This window comes from Neopelma chrysocephalum, unplaced genomic scaffold (genome assembly GCF_003984885.1).
Source record: "Neopelma chrysocephalum unplaced genomic scaffold, ASM398488v2 Primary Assembly neopelma1_147, whole genome shotgun sequence".
NCBI lineage: Eukaryota > Metazoa > Chordata > Aves > Passeriformes > Pipridae > Neopelma > Neopelma chrysocephalum.
In genome coordinates, this window is record NW_020897809.1 from 11,236,666 (window position 1) to 11,260,624 (window position 23,959).

General features: G+C 44.4%; 1 protein-coding gene across 6 annotated transcripts in view; it reads right to left on the reverse strand.

The window, feature by feature from the left end:
- The window catches only part of ADAMTS9 (ADAM metallopeptidase with thrombospondin type 1 motif 9), an 82,573-nt gene that overhangs the window by 56,864 nt on the left and 1,750 nt on the right, over nucleotides 1-23,959 (reverse strand). For 3 of the 6 annotated variants that reach the window (XR_003536969.1, XM_027700639.1, XM_027700640.1), the window contains exons 3-12: nucleotides 23,577-23,739; nucleotides 10,339-10,625; nucleotides 9,284-9,367; nucleotides 9,062-9,183; nucleotides 8,618-8,658; nucleotides 8,392-8,497; nucleotides 6,274-6,420; nucleotides 5,261-5,402; nucleotides 4,941-5,048; nucleotides 216-361 (exon numbers count right to left, since the gene is read on the reverse strand). Coding sequence is in view for 5 of the 6 variants with exons in the window: in XM_027700639.1 (XP_027556440.1) it covers nucleotides 216-361; nucleotides 4,941-5,048; nucleotides 5,261-5,402; nucleotides 6,274-6,420; nucleotides 8,392-8,497; nucleotides 8,618-8,658; nucleotides 9,062-9,183; nucleotides 9,284-9,367; nucleotides 10,339-10,625; nucleotides 23,577-23,739 (1,346 nt within the window). In the remaining variant the exon portion in view is untranslated. Of the gene's footprint in view, nucleotides 1-215; nucleotides 362-4,940; nucleotides 5,049-5,260; nucleotides 5,403-6,273; nucleotides 6,421-8,391; nucleotides 8,498-8,617; nucleotides 8,659-9,061; nucleotides 9,184-9,283; nucleotides 9,368-10,338; nucleotides 10,626-10,765; nucleotides 10,879-22,135; nucleotides 22,247-23,576; nucleotides 23,740-23,959 lie in introns of those variants that run through there. The other 3 variants (XM_027700638.1, XM_027700641.1, XM_027700642.1) reach the window with 3 other exon arrangements.

Here is a 23,959-nt window from a genome sequence, read left to right on the forward strand (position 1 = left end):
CACTTTGCCCACAAACCAAATCTGTGCCCGGCTCCTCCTTGGTTCCCATCCTAGCTCATCCATGCCAGGCAAAGCCACCCATCCCCAGAGCAGAGTCACCTGTCCCTAGGGCACACAAGGGTTGGGGACGGACAAAAAGGGGATTTCAGCCCATTTGGGCAGCCCAGCTGTTTTTCCCCATTTCACCCACTGGCACTTCCCCTCCGTGCACTTACTCGGGCCTGTTGCACTCTCGTATCGCCGTCTTTATGCCGCCACCGCAGGTCCTCGAGCAGGTCCCAAAAGGGCTCCATGTCCCCCACGCTCCGTCTATCACCGGTGCCTCTCGCTCTTTGGGCACACACATCCCAAACCGGCAGTGCTGTGTGCAGGGGAACACGGGAAAGGTGGGTTTGCATTGCTTTTGCACCATGAGTCGACCAACAGCCCCCAGCCCGGGCGACAATTCAGGCTCGTTCATTTCCCAGCCACACACAGTGATTTTGCAATCAAATAAAGCTGAACTTCTCTCTATATCTTTTCCTTCACCTCTGTATTTTAGTTTCTCTGCACCCTTAAATGGCAAAGTGAAGGCAAGGTGCTGAGTGCATGGAATGATTTATGGGATGAAGACTGAGGACAACAGCAACCACTGAATATTCCCTGTTTACTGGTGCTGAACAGCACGGCAAAGCTCATGGCACTGGCTTTTCAAAAAGCTGCTTATCTGATTTCCTGGAGAGCTGCAGGAACTGTGCCGTGTCAGGGGAGGAGACAAGCAATGAGGACAAAACACCAGGGAAACCTCAAACCTCCCCACAGCTATCCAAAGCAGGAAAGGAAACTTCCAAATCTAAAAGGCAATTAAAATAGAAAAATGAATTCCTCAATCCAAAGTCTTTTTTTTTTTCACTCAGTCATAACATGGGACTTGCCAAGACCTGGTCTACACTTTTGTTTTTTAGCTCTGACTCTTGTTTTCTTTTGTTTGGAAAACTGCATAAAGTCATCATGGTAAGCCCCTGTCCCCATTCTCATGTTATAAATTGTGTCCTCTGGGGTATGTTTGCTAGACTGACTACACAGACTTCTGGAGAGGTGAGCTCTAGGGGAGAGTCACCTTCCAGCCCCACCAGAGTGGATGGAAAAATGTTCCCAAGACCCGTGAGAGCAGGACTTCCCTCTCACTGAACAGTGCTCGCCAAAGCGGATTTAAACCCAGAGACATGCAGATACCTAAATCTTTGCAATTGCAGGAAGCCCAAACATTGCTGGTTGCTCACAGATTAGAAGAGGCTACAGACTTACAGAAGAATACAGGTAGAGCATCATTAAAATATTCCCTTGCAATATTTCGCTGCATCAAGCAGGGAAACACCTGATGATCTTTATGGGAACAGGGTCAAATTTACTGATGTACACTGTTTTTGCAGCCCTTTCACTAAAAGCACAAGGTTGTGTCACGACACACCATGAGCTCGTGCCCCTTTTTTGGACATCCTTACGAGCCACTGTAGATAAAGCTGTTTAGGAAAACAGAGCAAAAGCAAGCTGTCATAGGGCTGTGCACCCAACAGGACACCAGCTCTGCAGCACACTGAACGCCTTTTGCCACGATGGCCGATCTGTTGCATGGCTTTGCTGATGAAGAAAGCTGATCTTGGGGGCATTTTCCCACAGGCATGGTTTGCAGGACAGCTGAAGAACTCATGCTTGAGTCCTACACGTGACGTTTGCTCAGAGATGAGCATGGTCTTTGGGCTGCAACATGCCCTAGATTTGCTTCCATCTGAAGATTTGATTCCCCAGACAAAAACTGGCTAAAAACCATCTGCTACAGTAAAGGACAGCAATAAAATCAGCTGCAATGCCTCTTTCTTTGCTGCAGGACAAACCCTTATGATGCACAACTCCTCCTGGCACTAGAGGTTGAAAACCTGAAGGCTGGGGACCCCTAGGCCAGCCCTGTACAGGGATAAAGAGGTCCCACAACTATCATCAAAGTACAAAAATACATGACACCAATCCAACAGAGCTGTCCCAGAGGAGAACTTCTCACAGCAACGTCGATGCTCACAGCTAAATATATAACCAGAGCCATGCTTGGCACCACTGACCCAGAGAAGATGACTGAATAGCTAACTAGTGAATGAACACAGCTAACAGACCGTGACATGACCTATATGTTTCCCATCCCATGGTTGAGAATTAACCAGGAAATCACCTGCATCCGTTGATTTTATTAAAAATTGGGGGGTTGGAGGTGATGGCAATTCAAAGGTGGGGAAAAGAGCAGCTGTTTTAAATAAACAGCAAGATTAGCTTATGGAAACGCAATGGTGTTTCTTGGAACCACACTGTGAACAGTCTGGCTGCGCAACCTCTGTGCCTTTCGCATTTTAAAAATAATTTCTATGTTGAGATACAACAGAAAAACTAAAAAGCTTGCCAGGATTCTCTTTCCTATGAGCTTACAGATCACAGAATGAAGAGAATAAAAGAGGTTTTGTCTGGAGCAGATTCAAAATATCTTAAGACACACAGTTGAGCAGGAGAGCACTGGCAGGGATGGGAGACACTACAACAGACTTTCCTTTCCTTTGTCTTGCCACTGGAGTCTCAGATAATTCACCAAATCCAGCTCCCATCCTTGGGCTGACTGGCTGAATAGAGTAGCAGGGGGCAGACAAGGGCTGTGAAGCTCCATGCATGCATAACAGATACGCTACCTGCTGCCATACGGCAGGAGACACAAACGATTACTATTCCTCTCTACTCTTCTGCTATCATTCTCTAAACAGCCCTGAAAACCACAAGAGAGAGAGAAAGGCCCAAATTTACGACCCTCTTTATTTTCTTTCAGTGATTTATCTCCACCCGACAATGAGCTGGTGCTGTGAAATGGTAAAACCACCACGATGGTGCTCACCCAGCAAAGCCAAACTCTGAGCTGGGCTTATGGCTCGATTTAGCAAGACCAAATTCAGTGTTCTCACATGCAAAATATGTGTAAGTTAATACTCTCATGTTGTTTTAGTGTCCTTGATTTAGAAGTAAATTTAGAGCCCGGTTAAATCTACATCCCAGTAGTTTTAGCTAGATTTTTTTAGCTATTCAGGCTCCCTCATTTCCAAAGATATCTCCATAAAAAATGGCATGGTATTTTCTCCATCTGCCAACCCATACATCACAGGCTTTAAACATGCAGACTTGAGGCATTAGTCAGCAAGCACCAGTTTGACGGGGCTCCTGGCCACAGCAGAGTACCAAAATAGCAATTTATTCCTAGGAAAAGCACTCTGGACTCGCACCTCAGCACTTTACAAGCCCAAGTAAACACCAAAGAGGAGAGAGTTTATGATGATCCAAACTTTAACATTGAATTAGACCAACACACAGATACAAGAATTACTCTGTAAAGCCCTTTTGTGAGAACACATTCAAATGCCTGAACACAAGTAGGCTGCATTAGCTTTTCTTAAGAGCCCATCTGCTCTCAGCTGAGAAGTTCAGGTCACACTTGTCTAATTTGTCTAAACTTGTCAAATTGTCTAAATTTGTGGGCTGAAATGTTTTTGCTCACACGGTCTTTAAGAGCCATGCAGCTGGACACTGCCTCTTGCATGACATGGGGTAACTGAGGGAGTGCTAATCTGCTCAATTGCAGTTGTTTGCACATCACTCTGGTCACATCCAAGGGTAACTGCAGGTTTGTTGGAAGAAAATTGCAGCCCAGATTTTTGGAATTTCAGGAAAATATTTATTTCTGACCTTCCAGCAGTGAGCAGACCCCAAGCTCACCAACAGAGAAATTGAGGACACAAGGTCTCAAGTCACAGGGACTCCACAGATAACTAAGCTTTATCCTGTGTCTCAAAACAGGGGGGATTTCACACAAAAACATTAGAGATTCCAACCACATCTCTCATGTGCATTCTCAACAATAAAAACAAACATGTTGACTGCACTTTTCCCTAAGAAAGGAAGGCAAATTGATCCATGATGCTCATTGTCCTGAAGGAAATCAGTCAAGTGTCATTGAACAATCAAGTTTTCAGATGCATGCAACGCAAGATTAATAACCAAAGAGTTCCACAGCCTGTATGGAAAATTATATCTAAAATAGCATCCAGAATTTTTATTAAAATACATTTGAAAGACTATGATTTAAAACTTTGACTCTTTCTAAAGAAAACTTATTAATATTATTATTGTTGTTGACTTTAAGAGCCAGAAAAGTAAAATTTTAAGCTGTACCATGTAGAATAACATCACACTATTTTTACTAGAACCAGATGGAGAATAGTTTTGTTCAGACACAAATGATGAGAACCAGTTAGCATTTTTATTCAAAAGCTTCAGCATTTCAATAAAAGAAAAAGAAAAATCATCTAACTACTTTTCTCCAGATCTGAACAACTAAAAATTAAATACTTACTCTAAAAACCACAATGCTAGCTGGAAATTAACATTGCACATGGAAATCAAAAGTTTCTATGAATTACTGCCAAAAATGTTCCATACAGAAAATGTCAACCAATTCTATATTTTACTCTGAAGTTGTCAAGATGAGAAGCCAGCTGACAAGTTTATGTTACACAAAATTACTAATTGCTCACATCACATAGCAGATTTCTAACAAAAGCTTAGGGAAGCTTTGCAAAAGTTTTGCTCAAAAGTTCACTCAAGGGCATTAATTTAAAAAGATAAGCACTCCAGAAGGAATACCTGCTTTAAACAATGTTATGCCAAGCAGTCAATTTTAATCACATTATCTGGGCTAGAGATGATCCAGGTACAACAGGCTTAAAACACACGGAGCTGCTTTGGGCTTCCACCCTTGCAGTCAGGGCTGTACCCCACACAACTACTGGCACTGGGATAGGATGATTTTGACTGATATGCTTAGCTGAGCCCTAGGAAATACAGCTACGAGGCACAAACCACCAGGTACTACAGACCTTTCCAGGCTCACATTCTGTCCCATCGGCCCAAGGTGTGTGCTGGGTTCGACATCCCTTGTGAGCACCATCGACGTTGATACACCAAAGTCGTCGACACTGCATCTGCTTAAATGATTGAAAAGATCAAAGTATTAAGTATGAGCCACAGGCCTTACCAGATAGATGATTCTTCATGAAATTATCCCCCTAGGATTTATCACTAACTCACAAGCTTGACAGTAAGTTGATGGACTGTGAGCCTGCCATTCATCCAACCCCAAGAGACCTTATTTTGCTCTGGCAAAAGCAGGAAAAAAAAGGTGTGAAATTTCACTTACCATATAGGGGCACACTTGAGATCCAGGTCCAAAAATTAACTCACATTGTTTGTTGACATCATAAATTAGCCCTGGGAGCTGCTGAGGCAATGTATAAGTTCTTGATGAAGGTTCATCAAGCAAACACTCTCCATAACCAGTGCTACAACACAAATCAGAAAAATGGTGTTAAAACAGGAGGCAATGAGATTAAATCCCATTGGTGTTTGCCCAAATTAGCCTTAGGGTAGCTGCACACCACATTTGCCGTATTTAACAAGCACTACAAGAGCTACTGCAAACTCAAGCACAGGAGGGTATGTTACTCATCCACCACCACCCCTGTGCTGTGACAGCAACCATCCACCACAGCACAGTCAGCTACCCTGGCAAAAGCATTTCTGAATGTGCACAACCTGCATTTAGTTGCTGTGCAAGCACTGGTACATTTTTATAAAGAATTCAGAAAAAAAATCATTGATTAGTAGAACTGCCCAAGGGACTGAGCTCCTGGATTTGCCAAAACACCATCGTGGCTCTTGTTCTATTCCACATCAGCACACACAGGAAGACATCACAGCAAAATAGGTGGTCACTGTGCATCAAACTGACCCGTGGGCTCCTGGAACGGTGTTCCCACCATGGATTAGTGCCAGGGCTTTATCTTGTCCTGTGGAGCAGAAAGGCAGATTCAATCTGCCTTCTAAAACACAGCTCTGTATCTGGGCCACGGGGCTTGGAAAAGTCACTCTTCAGGTTTGAGGGGCACACACAGTCCTTAAAAGCAATATCCATGGGGGAAGACTTATTCTTCCCCATTGAGAGGCTGGTCCTTGCCAGCCTATCAAGAGGCTGAACTGGCAGGGACTGGATGCCATGGGTGCATTCCTGCTATATGTAAAGGATGTGTGCACACACAAATCCCTCTGATTTCCTCCAAATGCTGCATTCTAGGACTTCAGAATTACTGAAGAACTCCATGGGACACATGCACACATAAAAACAGCCCAACACATGCATATGCAAGGCCTTACTCCAGAAATTCAGTGATGTATTTCCTACTGCATTTTGACCACATCCAGGGATTGGTGTAGAAATTCAGTGTTGGCGCCATGACGTGCTGTTGATTTTTACCCCCATCTTCCTTGCACTTATGATTGTCATCGTGTGGCATGTTAAAACTAAGAGAAAAAGAGCAGCGAAAAGTAGAGTCACTTAAGAGGCTAATGTCAAGTATTTAGCATAGCAAGAGCAACACTGTGAACTAAATGCAAGCAAACCCAAGAATTTTTCCTGGATATGCTGCTGACAGATATTACAGAATAAAAGTATTATTATGCACATATTCGCAAGTGTCAACAAACATTGCTCAAACAGGGTTCCCAGCACTCATGTGCAAAAAGCTGTGCAGCACCCTGCTAAGCTCTCCACACCGTGACTGCATATATTTAGCCAGACAAATCCTCAAGGGAGCCTGGAAAAAGACGCAATTCCAGCTGCAGTTTCCTGTTCAGCTGATGGTTGCTATCATGCAGACAGGCTGGAGTCTGGCTCCACCTTCATAAAAATGGCAAATACTCTGGAGCTGAGCCACAGAGCCAGGAGTTGATCTGAAGGAGTAAGTTTCTGAAGGAGATGAATGACTTGAGCCCACCATCCACTGCTGGCTGAAGACCCTTGGGCACACCGGCAATACCCTGTGTGGGATGCGAAATGTTTTCTAATGCAGTTGAATGCCTTGGGCCATGCTGTTGCCTAAATAGCCTTGCACCAGGGACAGACTTGGCTCTTACATTTATGTGGCAGGTTTACAAAATGCCATCAAGCATCGATATCAGCAGAAACCCAAGCAAAGTTTGCAGCACATGACATCTTGAAGAATGTGGTAAATACACTAATGGAGACAGAACGGCTTAAAGCACTGTGCTGTTTGAAGAGGAGAAGGGGAAATGACCTGGTGTGATCCTGTAGTCCAAGGCTGGAGAGTTTATATTCCATTAACATTACTTCCAACAAACCACCTTTACTCTCTATAAGAGGGCACAGAGGCGTTTCCTGCTTTGGAGCACCGCTAACCCTTCCTGCAGCTGCCCCGCAGCTATGGGGCAGCATTAGTGAAGGAATTAGCCACAGGTTAGGTGTGGGGAATGTCAAACCTTTGGGGACTTTCTGTCAGGAAGTGTCATTTAAACAAATACTACTGTGGTTAAAAATAGAGTGTCTCAGCCAGCTCTCTGTGAAGAAAAACGGAGTTTAAAACAATGAGAGATCTGTTCCCAAGTACTCATGCATCCCACACCTATAGACCCCCACTGCAAACCAGGCGTGAGATGGTTTGGGACTGAATCAGCTGCCTAAGGGTTATAGCCACAGGGTAAAGGACTACGTGATCTAAGATCAGTTTTCTCACTACCTGTCTCAAAAAATGTCAAAATTGGTTAAAAGAAATTTTCACTGGAGGAGGTGTATCTTGAATGACAGCATCTCTGTTGGGGATGTCCAGCAGCATAAGACTTTCCCTGGTGAAACAGTTCAGGAGGTGGGTCAGGCTCACTTATACAGCCACATCACCTCCTAGATGCCCTGGGTAAATTCCACCCTCACACGCAGCTGCTGCACTGCCTTCAGCAGCACCACACATAGCTGTGGGATGAGGTGTGGCAGGCTGAGGATCTGCTCTCAGAGGAGACTTCAGTCTCAAAAGGTAGTCAAAATGTGCCTGTGTCCCTCACCTGGGTCCTCCCCAAGGCACCCAGCACCTCCTAGCTCCAGCCAAATCCTGGCTAGTCCCAGTGGCTTGGCTAGGACACCATGTCTGCTGGGGCAGATTCTGCTGACATCTACATGTAGATGTGAGAAGATACAGTAATAAAGGACATTTTGTTAGCTCTCCTCCCTTGCTTAGGTGCTGTTTGGGGTACTCTGTCATTCACCCTCCCCAAAACATGTCCCTGTTGGTTTTGCTGCTCTCAGATAGGCTTCAGAGCACCCCACAGTTTCATCTTCCTCGGTGGTGCATCTTCTACCCAGGTACATTTATCTCCTCTCAAATAATTAGGCTCAGCAGGTACCAATTCCCAGCCTGGCTGGCAAGCCCTAGTTAGCACAAATCTTGGGCTATTTAAATGTAAATGTATTTACATAAAACATACACATGGCCAAGTTCATGTGCTATTGTGAAGGCAGTGCTCAGTCCATTATCTTCACTAATTGAACAGCTCCTGTATGGGTCACAGACTGTGCCCAGCTCTGCCAAACCTAGGAGAGAACAAAGAGGATTACAACAGAAAAAGAAATGTCACCCATGGTTCAGCACAGGCAACTAACATTGTCACTACAAAAAAAGTTGCTAAAAGACAAAGAAAAGGTTTTTCTTACCCAGAGTATCACATTTGTTGTGCGCTCTACAAATATCCTGTCTGAAAGCAGAACAGACCTGACACATTAATTTTCAATGCAGCAGTGAGTTAAGGTACAAGTACAATAACAGCAGCAGTCAAAAACAACTCTTGGTCCTTCAAGGGACCTTCTCATGCAGGTTTGCCACATCATCCAGAATCCAAACTAACCCCCTACCATAGTCAGAGTTTTTTCATCTTATGCTGAACCCATGGGCAGACCTTAGTCCTGAATCTCTCAAAGTCATCTATTGCTATGGTGGACACATCATCCCAATTCTGCTCACAGTTACACCGCTCCCACAATTGCAAATGTCCTTACACCCACATCAAAACCTGAACACTTCCCATAGCTGGATGTGTTACACACTCACAGTCTCTGACACACGACTGGCTACAGTTGTTATGAGAATATTCACCACACCTGGTAACAAGCACAGCTGTATCATGTTGAAGGTGACTTCCTTCTGGGTGGTTCTGGGATTGCTGCCACTGGCAGAAGTTTTTTAACGTAGTCTGGGCGTTGTAAGATATTGCAGGACCATCCTGATAAGCAACACACAGAAAGCAGGTATTAATTATTCATCACAATGCTCTATACAAATGCCATTGCCAAACAGAAGGTGAAGAAAATCACTTCCATTACCTGCTCATTATGTATCACGACCAATTTCACAATAACAATATTAATTAAATTTCCAATGCTTGGATCTTTGTAGATAGAAGCCACCTGTTGCAAAAAGCAATATTCAGAATTATTGCTAACATTCAAGGAAACAAACAATTAAGAGAACACAATCACGTTTTCAATTTTGTAACTGTTTTTCTCCTGAGCTGCTCTTCTACCCCACTCAGCACTCTGATGCTGTTTGGAGAGATCTCCTGCCAGAAGCACAATTTTAGAATGAAACAAACCTGCTGGTATCACAGAAACCCAGCATTTCCTTTTGCTTTATCACACATTTCACCAAATTACAGGATCATTCTGCTCTGACATTCAAAGACCACCAACCAAGACTGTCAAAAGCAACTTTCTCGAGTGCCTAATTTTGACATGGACAGTTTCAGACCACATATTCACTGTACATCTACCCTCAAACAGGATGAACATCCCTCCAGTGACACAACTGTGCAGGATACTCCCTTCCAGTCACTCTGCATCTACAGAGCTGCTTATTTGCAGACTGCACTACTGCATCCTAGTACCAGCAGCTATTAAAATGCTTGTCCTCAGCCTGAAAAGCCAACTTTACAACTGTGCCAAGGATCAAGGTGACCACAGGCTTTTTCTCCTTGCCAGAGCAAGGGAGGTGAGGCAGCTGCATAACCTATGAGCATCAGTCCCCTGGAAGGCACAGTGCCCAAAGAACCTTTTTAAATTCAGCTATTTCACATGAATTTAAATAAAAAGAAGAGTACAGTATGTGGACTAAAGGGCCAGTGATATTTCTCATGCTGTCTGGCATTCAGAAAGATGGGAGAGGTGTGGGAAAGATTAGGAAACATGATGGGTCTGGGAAAGAAGACTCCAACCAATATTTCCCAGCCGAGTTTTACCAATTTTTACTGTAATCCCAGCATTATCTCCATGCCTAGCCAAGGCAAACTAATGGCATTGCATACAAATGCAGCAGAAAGGGGCTCTGTGACCACTGGAGAACGATTTGTGGGTGGATCTGCTCTCCCTGCTTGAATACTCACTATTGACATCAGTGTTAAGACGTAGTGCTGTAGGTTGGCTCCATGGTAGGCGACCATCCTGCTGTCAGCCACCACCATCACCTCCACAAACCGCGGGTAGGAGAGAAACCGCTTCATTCTCCTGTGGCTCTTCTTCTCACCGACGGTCCCAGTCTTGTTGCTATCGCCAGAAAAAGAATTCACTTCCAGGCTGTGTTTCAACATCTCCACGTCAGACAATATGCTGCTTTCTGCCCACTGTCTTCTCCAGTGTTTCCGCTTGTTCTTTTTGTGACTGTGCTCATGATCTACGGTTAAAAACCAGATAAAAACAAAGTACGTTCTGGAGTGAATAAAATACCACATGTATGTTATGTCAAAATACCTATTATTACTTCAACAAAGAGTTAGCAGCTAACTGAAGGAGCAGCATTCTGTGGAAGCTCACCATGTAATCCAACATCCAAGGCTTAAATTTTAAAGTCATCCTGGGGAAGCCAGTGGCACTTAGAGGTGGACACTCCTGTCAGGGCTTCCCTGCAGCAGAGCTGTCTCCTTGCCTGTGCAGGAGGGATGGAGCCTGGTGATGGTAATTAGCCACCACAGCGGCCGTGTGAGGATTCTGGGCACGTCCAAGGTGGCCAGGAAACCACAGGAAACAAAGGTCCAAATCCTGTATTTCTAACTCAGGCATGAAGGACGGCAGGATTTGGCCTTCATAGCGAAGCAATTATATATGATTTATTTCTGTCTCTAACAATAACACGGCTGGGCTTCAGTTCCCCCCCTCCCTTTATTATTCTGTGCTACAGGAATGGTAAAGGTCATCTAATAGCACAGCTGCCACTGGCGAAAGAATAGAATTCAGGAAGTTTCACATATACTGCTTTTGATATTCAATTAGGCCAAACATAAAAGCAGCCTGAAAATATACTCCATGCTGATACAAAGACGACAAAGTGAAGAGGGAGAACAGGCAAATAAAACATATGGAACATGTACAATTAAGATTTACCATCTGATTAGTATGTAATTATAGCATTATTTAAATGTAAGAGCAAAATCAGTCTTATTTGATGCCACTTAATTTTTAATCAGTTCATCATAGGAAGTAGCTAATTGAATGTGATTCATCCATGAGAGACTGTTCGTTTCTGCATTTAATATAAAGCCAGATCTGAACTACTCATCTACAACTCCAGGCTACAACCCTCACGCTCTTTGTAGCTTTAGTTTAATTTCTTCATGGTGGTGAAAAATATCAGATTTCCTTATCTGACCCACTGAGTAGGTTAGAGGAAGCATAATATTAGGGAACAAAGGAATATTCAATGCTCAAACAAGATTGAAATGATAGGAAACTTCTTAGTTATTTTTCCTGGGTAGTTTCCTTTTAGGAATAGTTGTAATAATTTCCAAAAAGAAATACATTCTCTAATATCATGGCAGGTAAAGGAGATCAGCCAGCTTCTACCTATGTGAAAAACACTATCCTTTTGCCCTATGTGTAAATAGGCAACAGAGTATTTAAGAATTAAATCCTGTTTACTGTGAACTACCAAAGTCCTATAAATTCCTCTTTCTTGATATAGTCCAGACCACCTTAATACAGCAGAGAGTCCGCAGTTATTTGAGTAAGAATTCGAGAAAGCCAATGGCATTTGTGGTTATAATTGGATTGCCCTAGTTCCTCTGCTCTAATCAATGCCCTTGTGTTGGCAAGGTTGTGCTCTCATGCTGGCACAGCTTCGTGGGCAACCATGACATTATCCCGACTCATTCAGTGCCAATCAGTGTGGGAAGCCAACTATGCATACAAATAACTTAAAGGTGAGAGAAGAGGACCAGACTGAGGAGAAAGCACTAACCTCAGTCCTTCAGCCAGTTCCCCTCCTCTCTGCACCCTCAGCCAGCCACTTAAATTTCCCTTTTAAATAACTAACTTCCAAAATGAGCAGGTGCTCAAGGAAAAATGTGTTAAGGATGAGGAGATGCTCAAGGAGGCTCTGAGGACTGTGGTGTGAAGCCAGAGCTCTGCACCATCTTCTACCATGGCTCCACAGAGCCCCAGATGGGACCATGAGGCTCAGGTGCCTTCTTCTCCAGCCTGCCTAGCAGAGGAAGGTTAGATGGCAAAAGAAGAGGGAAACACAAAGGATTCTTTGCAGACATCTATTACACAAGAGGTGTATAAAAGAAATTAACTGATATTCACTGGGCTTGCAATGAAAACCTGCAGCTGGTATCACACATGAAAAAAACCCCAACAAATCCACCCATAACCCAGAGAGGCCCACAAGAAATGCAATGTCTGGTTCCAAGAGCCCTGACCTGACCCACCATGCAGGAGAATCAGAGCCCAACACAGTCAGATATGCCCAGCACAGAGCAAAAACTACCTTCCTTTTTGTTGCAGAGATCTGGCACAGTGTCACAGAGTCATTTAGGCTGGAAAAGACCCTTAAGATCATCAAGTCCAATCATTAACCTAATGCTGCCAAGTGTCGGTACAGTATCAGTGTTCTTCCCCCATCCAGCACACAAATCAGATAAATCATCCATTCAAAAACGTCGTACTTTTTTCCAGGTATGATGCCACTGCAGCACTTGGAGCATGTTATTTGGACAGGTCACGTATCGTGTGTTTGCCAACCTGGTTACTGGAAAACCAGGCACCAGTGATGGGGAAGCACTGCTCACGAAGCCACTCCCAGGCTTTGATAGTAGTGAGATGTTATCTTCACCCATCTTTCTTGCATATAACTACACTCAGAGATGGTGCACATTCACCTGTAAAAACCTGAATGCTAATGGCTGTGCACTGCTCTCAGCCCATCCATAAAACCCCCACATTAATGGGGGCTGCACACAGGCACCGCCAGTACTCTGTGTACCTGATGCTGGTGATATCCCGCTCCACTACCATGGCCACAACAGCAATGCTCTGACTGAATGGTGCAATGTGCTGCCCTTTGATCAGGCAGAAGTGAAAATCTCTCACATTACACAAGAAAACTGCAATTTTACAGCTACAGCTTCCTACTGCCACACACACCACCAAAAAAAAAGGGTGTGATATTTTTTCCAACTTGTTTTCCTTTTTTTTCCTATTGTGTTAACATATTAACAGAAATCAAGAAGAAAAATGGTTTGCTTGGCAGGCTCTCAATTCCTGCAATGACCTGAAAAACATCTACCTACACATGGCAGTAATTGGATGGGTTTAAGCAACAAAACATTTTTTTTTAATTTGCAGAAAAATCAAACCCCAATGAGTAGACAAACCCTTTAAACTATGCAAATTACAGATCAATAATTCAAGTAACAGACGAGCCCATGCCCTGATTCAACAGTTCATATTCATTTGAGAGGTGGATAAAAGCTGCTGGCATAATGTCCATTTTACTGCATGCTTTACTAAGACAATCTACACTATTTCCACTGTCTTTAAAAGACCTGGAGGTGTATCTTAATTCTTTTTCTGCTCGGTTTCTCCTTTGTAATGTGGGACTTTAAAATAGAGACCAAATTCTGTGACAGGGATATTCCCTCCTGATGGCATCTTCCCACTCCTGCCATTTATTTTTGCTTGTGCAAGAAGCCTCAGCCCAGAACTCATTCAGCTGATTTATGGATGATTCCTGCTGCTTAATGTATTTTGGATCTATCACAACAAAGAGGGCAGGGAAGACTCTGGCCCTACATGAGTACTTCGCCTGCACGAAAGGGTGACAGGGCAGAGTCAGGAACTGCTTTTGAAATAGTAGCTATTGTTACATTAAAATCAAAGATTAAAAGAAGGAACAATACCTTATCCCAACAGTTCTAATCCTTTCCATTTCTACGTTAACTTGTCCTTGGAATAGAAAGCAATTTGCTCAATTAAATAAGACATGTAACAATTCAAGCAATTCCAGTTCAGCTCCAAGTTCATAAGAGTTGCACATAGCAGGGGAAAAAAAATGTGATAGAGAGAGAGAGAGAGTAAGCAAGAGAGGGGCAAAAAAATCTATTTCTTGAGCTAAAAACATTAACATTGTCTCCCTGCTAGAAAAGGAGTGTGATCCTTTCAAACCAGCTTATGACAATAACTTTTCTGAATGTGTGACCTAGGATTTTTAACAAAGTTTGCTGCTCAGTGGTTGGCGCACAACACTCCTGGACCTGCTCTGATCCAGCTGGGCAGATGAGAAAACTATCACTTGGAAGCTAATTATTTATTGCACACCTCCATAAAGCAGATCAAAATTCAGCTAAGCTCCCTCAAGGCAATCAGTCAGCATGTGACCCATCTCCCTTGACTTGGGCAGGAGCCCCAGCAGCAAACTCTGCCCAAATGCAACGGTACAAGTTCCAGCTACAGTGGCTGGCTGGAATTTACTGCCTCTAGCTGGTACAAAAGCAGCTGTTTAAGTGACTGCCATCACTTGGAAAACAGAGGGGAGAGGCAAAATGGATTTTCCTTCATGCAGAGATCAGCCTCTGAAATCAAGCCAGATTTTTAGGCTCTTCTTGCCAGGAAAAAGGATGGAAGCTGGCTCCTCTTTAGGACACAAACAGGTCCTAAGCTGGACCAAAGGATTCTTCTAGCCCTGGCTCTGTTTTAGTTCTCTATCAGTATCTCTATCTACCTTTCAATATATCTCCAGATATATCTCAGATGGATTTGCATGAGGCCAAATTCTCACCTCTGTTACTGTGGGGGTGCTGTTGTAGCAAGCATAAGCCAGAAATGAACACACCTTCTCTGACAGCAGCTTCTCAGACAACAGCCAGGGATGGAAACACAACGGGGAACCAGCAGCTGCCTTACTCTGTACCACACTGATATGACCAGTTCTATGAGCAGGACTAATCCTGCCTTCCCTCTGGATAGCTCCTTGACTGTGCAATCAGAGCTGCTGCTATAGATGGAAAGGGAAAACAGATTTTATTGACAGAGACGAGATAATGGCCTACATCAGAAGGGAAATGAAGGATCCAGGTCAGCCGGGATCCAAAGAGAAAGATATTCTGCACTAAGGGTGTAAATGAAAGTTTGCTCAGTTTCTCCAATCTGCAAACCAGAAAGTGTTCAACTTTTAATTAATCTGAACCCACTCAACAGAGACCAACTGGGGTTTCAACCTTTGTCAGCAAGAACTGCACAAAACTGCACAGATCAAGCTTTCATGGTTAGAATTATTGGCAACGCAGTAAAATATCTGCACTTTCACAAGTGCCACTCTTAGAGCAATACAAAGGAGGAAAGCTGTGATTTCCCCATGTTGTTCATACTTTCCTTTGAATTAGGAAACAGTCTGGTCTCAGAAGACCCTCCCAAACTGTTACAGGAGGATCAAAATCTTGGGCTTCTAAAAAGAACTCTTCTTTGCTACTAAGAGAAATACTTGCATGGATGAATCATAAGCCCTCATGAACCAGGCACTCCTGCTTGTTAACTTTCTCACCCTTACTCCACTTTGAACTTTGCACATACACTTTAGTAAGTGGTTTCCTAAGTGTCCAGACGGAGCAACGTTCAGGTTCTCAGACAGGTCCATGTCTAGGAGCACCTGCTGCTGAAGTCAGTCTCACATGTCAAGCCTGGAATTTGTGTTTGCAATATGTAAAAATATTAAGGCCAGAAAGCACGGCTACATAGCTACAAGCAGTTCAGACTGGCATGAAGCATCACTGATGGAAAAATCAACAGTTCCACCCCTATTCACCCACTGCAACCTCTGGTGGCTTTGGCTACAGACACCTCAGCCTTGGAGGTGCCAAAGCCCAAGGTGATGCTGAACCCTGATGTCTTTCAGGGTGACCCTGCATTTCTTCTTACTTGAACCAGAACACTTGAGAACCCCGAACTTGCAGTTTGCACCAGTCAACTTTTCTCAGTAATAAAATATTCTCTGGTTTGTACCATGCAAACACCAAAGGCCACACAGACTCTAGACACTTCCTTTCCTGATGATGAATATCAGAATGCATTCCAGCCTAAAAGACCTTTTTTCTGCCTAGGGTAAAAAGTTGTATGTGAAAGCTATAAATTTTGCACAGTAGACAGAAACTAGATTAATGAACAAAACAATAAATTGTGCCTTTAAGGAAGGAAATACTAACAGATGAGCTGAGCGTGTGGCAGAAAACGATTCAAGATCATCTTATAGGCAAGATAATTAAATAAGTGCACCTCACCACTGAATTGGTACAACATACAGTGCTGAAAATTACTGCAAACCAGTTCCATCATCTACTGGTTTAGGAAAAAAATGAAAAAAAACAACAGTCTTGCAGAATGGCTAAAAAACCACACGTCAAAATGCTCTTGAAATTCACCCTGACCTCGCAAGGGACTGTTTTCTAAAGTACATCCCAGGGTTTTTTACCTGTGAGTTTTTACATATTTAAGCCAGGCTGTGGGTCAAACTGGTATGAATACAAGCACACTGACCTACTCTGGTGGCTTTTTAGCACATGAGGAAAACAGTCAGAGATGCTGTCTTTGGCCCTGCCTGGGCTAATGGGACTTATTTGTCTGCAGATCTCTAGAGGTGACACTTGCTGAGCCCAATTTCTGCCTTGCAAGGCACCTGAGCACCCAAACTCCCACACTTGCTTGCTCTTAAGGCAACTTTCAACACATAACAGTCACAAGTACACCAACATGTTAACCCCACTTGTGTCTAGTGATACCTATGATGTACCATGCCAACAAGAACAACACTGAGATCACCACGTTGTACTCAGTAAAAAGGTAAGAAAAAACATCCCATTAGAAGGAAAGAAATTGCCCAGCAATTGGCCACAGGAATGCTGGTAATGACAATACAGGCAAGTGGGAAAAGAAGTCACAGAACAGTCAGTCTATTTGCAGCAGTATATGCCAAAGGGAACAGGTAGAAAACATCAAAGTGATTCCTCCCTGCTTCTTCCACCTGCCCTTCTTCAGTGGATGTCCACACAGATGAGGTAAAAGTAGATGCAAAACTGCAAGTATATCCATTTTGATTCCAGGAGAATAATGTAACTCTGTTCACTTACAATGTTTAAGTTGCAAAACAATAACCACTCAATAATAATTTGTTTGGTCACAATTTTAGTCTTACTCCTTTAGGGTGCCAGAGGGATGCTTAATACATTTTCAATACTATGAGTAACAACAAAATGCATGCACCTTGCTTATAACTCACATTAAGGAATTTTAAACCAAAACCAGTTATGGGAGCTGTATCCTTGACTGTGATCAATTTTTTTAACTGAAGTCAGTCTATTACCTTATTTCACTTGCCAACATCACAATATATGACAAACATTACAGACTGATCCCTTCCCCAGCTCAGCATGGGAAAAGCTTGTGCTTGACATCCCAGGCCCATTTGATCAAGTACTAGTTGGCTCTTACTGTGCTTTTACCTCAATAGGATGCCAGAAATAGAATTAATTACATTGGCATATGGGACTTGTGACATAACTCTCTCCTTTGCTGTTTTTGGGAGGGAAGGAAACCTGAAATAATTAGTATCTGACTAAAAATTACAATTCACTTCCTTAAGATGAGAAACTCTTCTGAGGGAAAGAACGAAGTCAGTGTTTTACCCTGAGGCCAAAAGCAAAGCTGACAGCTTAAACAGACTTTTGAAAGAGCTCGAGGATTGCTCAACCTGGAAGCAAAGGCTTAGGAAAACCTCCCTGCAGATCTTCTGTAACCCTGGGGTTACGTGACACCCAGCAGTACAGAATTTGCCTGAAGACCTGCCTAGAAACCAGACACCTAGAATGTGAAATTCTGCTGAATGAAGGAGTTGAAAACAAAAAAAAGGGACACAGTTGGAACCAAGACAAACAGTCCAAAAGAAACAGCAAAAATACAAAAGGGCTGTAGACCAACAGCCAGAGTGCAAAGGATCTGTGATTTCACCATGGACCACTCACAAGAATACAAACACTGAATCCTGTGGAAAGGGAATCCAAAGTTTCTACCTCAAAACTGCTATAAAATAAGAATGTAACACATATAAAGGGTCTGTAGAAGGAGTAGGAAATTTTCCACCCCGGGTCCCATTCTGCTCCATTGCCAATTCTAACACTGAGTACACACCTTGACCCACAGCAAGAGCTCATCCCTTTCCTGCACCAATGAAAGGCCATGCTTCATGGAGAGGCTTTACCCATGGTGCCAGATCTCCAACACATCCTCCCCCAGGTCTCCTGATAACACTTTTAACAAATCCATATCCTGGCAACCTCAACCTGGCCACCCCTTCCCAAGCACACGGGAACACAGTGACAGGACCATCTCCTGCTTGTGCCATGGGTTCACCAGTGACTTCCCATGCAGCTGGGTGGCATTAGGAGAGAGATGACAACCATCTGTATGAGCTGAGCGGGCTGGTGCTAATTATGAAGCAGAAACAGGATCACAGTCATTGAGCTGGCAGCACCAGGCATTTGGTTGCTCAAGACACAGGACAGCAACCTCTGCTCTGGTGGTTTCCCAGTGTCACGTTCAGTGGGAAAGGTTGTTAAAGTTACTATGAAAGTGTAATCTATTACGAATTACTCATTAATGCAACTGAAAAATCAGTGACATATTACTGATTATGCCGGTGTCATGCTAGCTCAATGGCAAGACTTGGTTCACGCTGCTGGTTTCTCTAGTATCTTTTAGGAACCCTTCTCAGCATGACTTAGACACAGAGCTTCTCTCCTCCTCACCTGGATGGGTACGTGGGGCTTCCCTTTGTGGATCTTCTGTGCCTTGCCACACATGTACTACCTCTCCAGTAGTTGAACTGCTTTAACACCGCGACCGAACGCCCAGTTGCAAATCTGAGAGCCTTTTGCATCCGTTTCTGGCAGGTACTGGGATGTGCTAAGCCTGGAGCCTGTGCCTTGCAGCCATCTGTGCTGGTAGTACTTGGTGGTTTTTGGAAGCAGCCTCAGCAGGTGAGTCACTGGGCTTTCCCACCTCTGCCGGCAGCGGTGGAAGCACAGCCAGCACAGCACAGGTAAGACCTGCTCTATCCTGCACTCAAATGAGCCTATTTCTAAAACCTCACCACCTCAGCACATATTGCTGCAAGGCCTCTTTGCTGGCTACAGCCCTTTGGCTCCCCTCCAGAAACAGAAACAGCTCTAATCATCTTCCTACTAGTTTGGCACCATCAGTGTTATTGCTGCTTCTGCCTGAGGAGTTTTGCCCATGGTGGATATTCCTGCTTTAAACGCTCTCATTAAGGAACAAGGACTTTGTTCAAGATCCTCACACGCAGCCCCAGAGTCCACATCTAATGCCAGCCTCAGGACAGACACAGCTGGCCAGCAGCAAGTCATGGGAGCAGCAGGCACCCACTATACATTTAGTCCTTGGTTTATTCATCTCAGACCCAAGTGAGTCTTGAATATAAAAGAATTATGAAAAATGAGGAAAGAACAGGGAGGTATTTAACTAATGAAGCTGGGAAGGAAATGGGAGGTGCAGATCAGCAAAATGAAGGCAGTGGGTACAAAGAAGGAGCTGCCTAATAAAGTTCATTCAGGAGTTCTGCACCAGGGTCACAGAAAATGCTGCAAGGAATTTGTGAAGTTTGGAGCAATAGCTGTGCAGGCAGCAGAAGTGGGGCAACAAAAAAGCCCAGTTCTGACAATTATACTTATGGACACAGGGGAACTGTGTCTCAGTGGATGTGAAGGCCATGTCTGTCTCAGAACAAGGGGTGGCTGACAGGCAGAATGATTGGGTAAGATTCAGTAAAAGGCTAAAGCTATGATAAAACCCAACAAAACTGGAAGAGAAGAGCTCCAGAGAAGCCAACAACCAAAACACATATACAAATACATCAATGACAGAAAACATGGAAAATATGAGAGAAAGGAGAAGTAGCAGAAAGACACAAGATATAGAGCAAGAGACGGCCTGAAGTGATTTATTCAGGTGATGACCAGAGGCAGTGTCCTATTGGCGCCTGGAGCTGGACATCTCTCTGCAAGACCAAACCTTCAGGGTTTCACATGGAAACCAGCGGGTAGGGCTCACTGCCCTGCTCCTGGTGGAGGGTCATACTGGATGAGGGGCTTGGAGAGCTGCTCCCAGCCCCCTGAAGGCAGCCGGCACGCGGACACAGCTCCCTCCGCACCACAGGATGCGGCTCCGCGCCTTTTATCACTGGAGTCAGACTGTTCCTCTGCGGGGCGCAGGAAAGCTCCGTGCTCCAGCTTCGCAATGAGCCACTTCCTTTTTTTCTTTTTTTAGGATCGCAATTTCTTTTCTCTTCCTCCTCCACCTCAAAAAAGCGGATATTTAATAACTGGGATCGGAAGAGCCTGCTATCGTGAAGCGATGGGTGGTAGCGGCGCTGCACCTAGTGACATCACACTGTCAGCCCGGCCAAGCCTTCATCCCGTCAGGGCTATTCAGTGCAACACAACTAATTACTCTGCCAGATCCTCGGCCAGATGACAAATTGATTCACAGCACTAACTAAAAGAAGGGAAGGAGAAGAAATTGCACCATTTCCTACGACTGAAACTACATTAACCTGTTACCCCAAGGAAAACTTTGTCCAAAGTTTTTATTGCGGTGGCTGAGCTATACGCCAGACGGCTGAAGTGCATTGCCAGAGACCTCAGTGCTGTGCTACGAAAGTTCATCTGCAGAGCACAGTTTGCATTCGATATCCATCAGTGTTCAGAGGAAAAGGATCTTTTTTCAGAACATCTGCAGAGTATCTTGTATGTCAGAGGACCTAAAGCTGTTATCAGAAACTGCTAATGAAAACGTAACAAAAGCAAATACCTGTTTTTCTAAGCTGACCCGAGGACGCTGAAAACTAAAAGTAAGACCAGGGAGACTGCTGGAAATGAAAGCTTTTACTCAATCTGTCAATGAATTCACAAGGGAAAGTTTCCTGGAATACTGCAAGAAGTCTAGAATTACATCATCATGGCAAGGGCACACCAGCATGTTGCTTATTAATCATTTCCAGGAAGCAGGAAGAAGACTATCAGAAAGTAATTTTTAATAGTACCATTGCCCGGCAATGTGGGCTCCCTTGCTCACTGCAGGGTGGGTACCTCAGATTTCCCGCGCACAAATTTCCTCTTTGAGCGAATTTCCACCCCTGCCAAAAACCTGCAGTCCAAACACACCATTTCACACGTTCTCCTGACAAAAGACTGGATTCACACAACATCCCACAGCTATGACTAATCCTAAACTCTCATGAAACCACTCTTCTCTGGCATGAGTGAGAGATGTAGCCTGTCCTGAACAGTGAGTGCTGCTCGATTTTGCATGTTCACTGCTGCTCCAAAGACATGAGACACCTTCACTGACCAGACATAACCCCAGGGAGGACACCAAGGTTCAGCATTGCCCAAGCTGCCCTGAACTCACTCCTTAAATGAAATGACCAAGACTTGTTCACCATACACGTATGACCATAGCATCATTCCCTTTCAAAAGCTTGGACAATGGTAAAAAGGAGAGGCAGAGATGGAGGGAAAGAGAACAGGAGGACAAATAAGATCTCATGCCTATCAGGAACCTTTAAGCTTGTATTTGAGAGGTGAGACCTCCTCCCTCCACTGCATGAAGCAACTGAGCAGAGCAAGAAAACAAAGGCAAGTGAGAAGCAAAGCATGTTGGAAAAGAGGAGGGAGAGATATACACCATGTAGGTAATACCACAGAGGGAGTATTATTCTTCTGGATCATGATCCAGAAGAATAATACCCTAAATGGAAGCTACAATACAGTGGGGTGAAATACAGCACACTGTTACAGCAGCACAGTCAAGTCCACAAGCCAAAGTCAGAGCCCTCCCAGCTACCTTTGATTCAATGAGTCCTGTGATCTGCTGCTCCGTTCCTCCAAGGGCTACTGATGCAATGTGCCAGATTCCGTGTTTCTTTCCAACTGTTCTGAGTCTCCTGCATCTGATCTCAAAGAAGGGAGCAGAAACAGCTGGAAGAGAGAAACCAGAATGGCATAGTCCAGCAGCAACCCTTGGAAGAACAAACAATGACAGCCTTGTGAGAGGTACCATTGTACCCCAGCACATATGCTTGCATGTGGACTTGTATCCACATGTCTCCTAGAAGAAACACATGTTGCTAGTGCTCTGGCTGGTCACAGAGCATCAGAGCATCTTCTGACTTAGCATGATCAGTGCAAGCTGAACAGACTGACAGCTCAACAGCACAGCCATGATCCACGGTCATGGGTGCCAAACAAGTCACGCATGCTAAATGCATCCTAATTTTGGCACCACGCTTCTCCTCCAGTGATACCTTCACTCCCTTTGCAGCATATGAGCAGCTTGCAGCCCGTGCAAGGGGACCCAGTCAAGGTCTACTCTGTTTAGGCTTTAAAGCTCCTGAAGATCTAGCTGCAGGCCAAAGGAAGAGGGCAAAACAGCAGGTGAAACAGGAGACTGAAGGAATAAGCTTCTTCAGAGAAAATTTAGGTATTTGCTGCCAAAGCAGAGGATTAGTTGTGAACATCAGGAAGTCAACAAAGCAGAGAGCAGCAGGAGGCCACTGCAGATAACAGGGACAGTAGGAGCAAGGCTATTGCTCATGAAGGCACGTGAAGGGGAGATAAAAAGGCCTGTGCTCTTTCATATGTGCAAGGACTAGAAAGAGGGAGTGAAGAGGTCATGGAGATGGTGGTGGTAGAGGAAGGGCCACAAGGAAAAAGAAAAAGCCTTTGAAAATGAACCATGGAAAAGTGATAAATAAAGGAAGAACTGTTAGGGTTGGTGTTAGGACCTTCTCATTTCCACTAGAAGGAAAAGACATGCAACAGCCAGATTTGGGGAGGGAAAACCAGGAGCACAGCAAGACCAAGACAGAAGGATGTTATTTAAAGGACAGGAACAGAATATCAGACAGAGAGCAAATAAGATTAGGATGGTTAGGAATTACCGTGGAGGTAGGAGAAAACAGAAAATAAGTTTAAGAGGCTCACGGGACATTTAAGGCAAGACAGCCCAAAGGATCTCTTGCCAGCCTTACAGCAGGGATGAAAGGGAAACCGGAACATTTTTCCTGACCGCAACTTCCTTATAACCAATTACTAGAAAGCACAGGCGCAACACATCTCTCCAGGACAGCATTACTATCACGAGCCCAGTCCTAGGACACGCAACACCATTTCTGGAGGGGTCCCTCAACTCCACATCCCTTCTGCCCCACACAAACCTCCTGCCTTTTAGCTGCAAACAGCACTTTTAAGTGCCAAATCATCAAGGGCAGTAACAAAATGAGTACCTGGAGTATCGCAAGTCTGCCTGTCCCCTGAAGAGTTGGTTGGAGGTGTCCGGTGTCGGTAGACAAGATGTGGTTTATTGTGTTCTTCTTCATACTCCTGTTCTTCAAGTGATAGCAGCGGCTCTACAAAATAGTCCCCATCGTCAGACTTGAATGTGCCTAGCTGAAAGGGACCAGACAGAGGAAAAGGTGGTCAGCTTTGGGCGATGACAAAGCACCGAGCAGCACTACCCCACAAAGTGAGCAGTTAACAAGGGAGGTGTGTGACTGCCCAGTTCCACAGCGACCCCTGTGAAGGCACAGGCTGGAGCTCCAGCTGCAGTCACACCGCTTGCACCCACTCTGGGCTGCACTGCTTCCTGCAGGCATCCCACTGGAGCTCA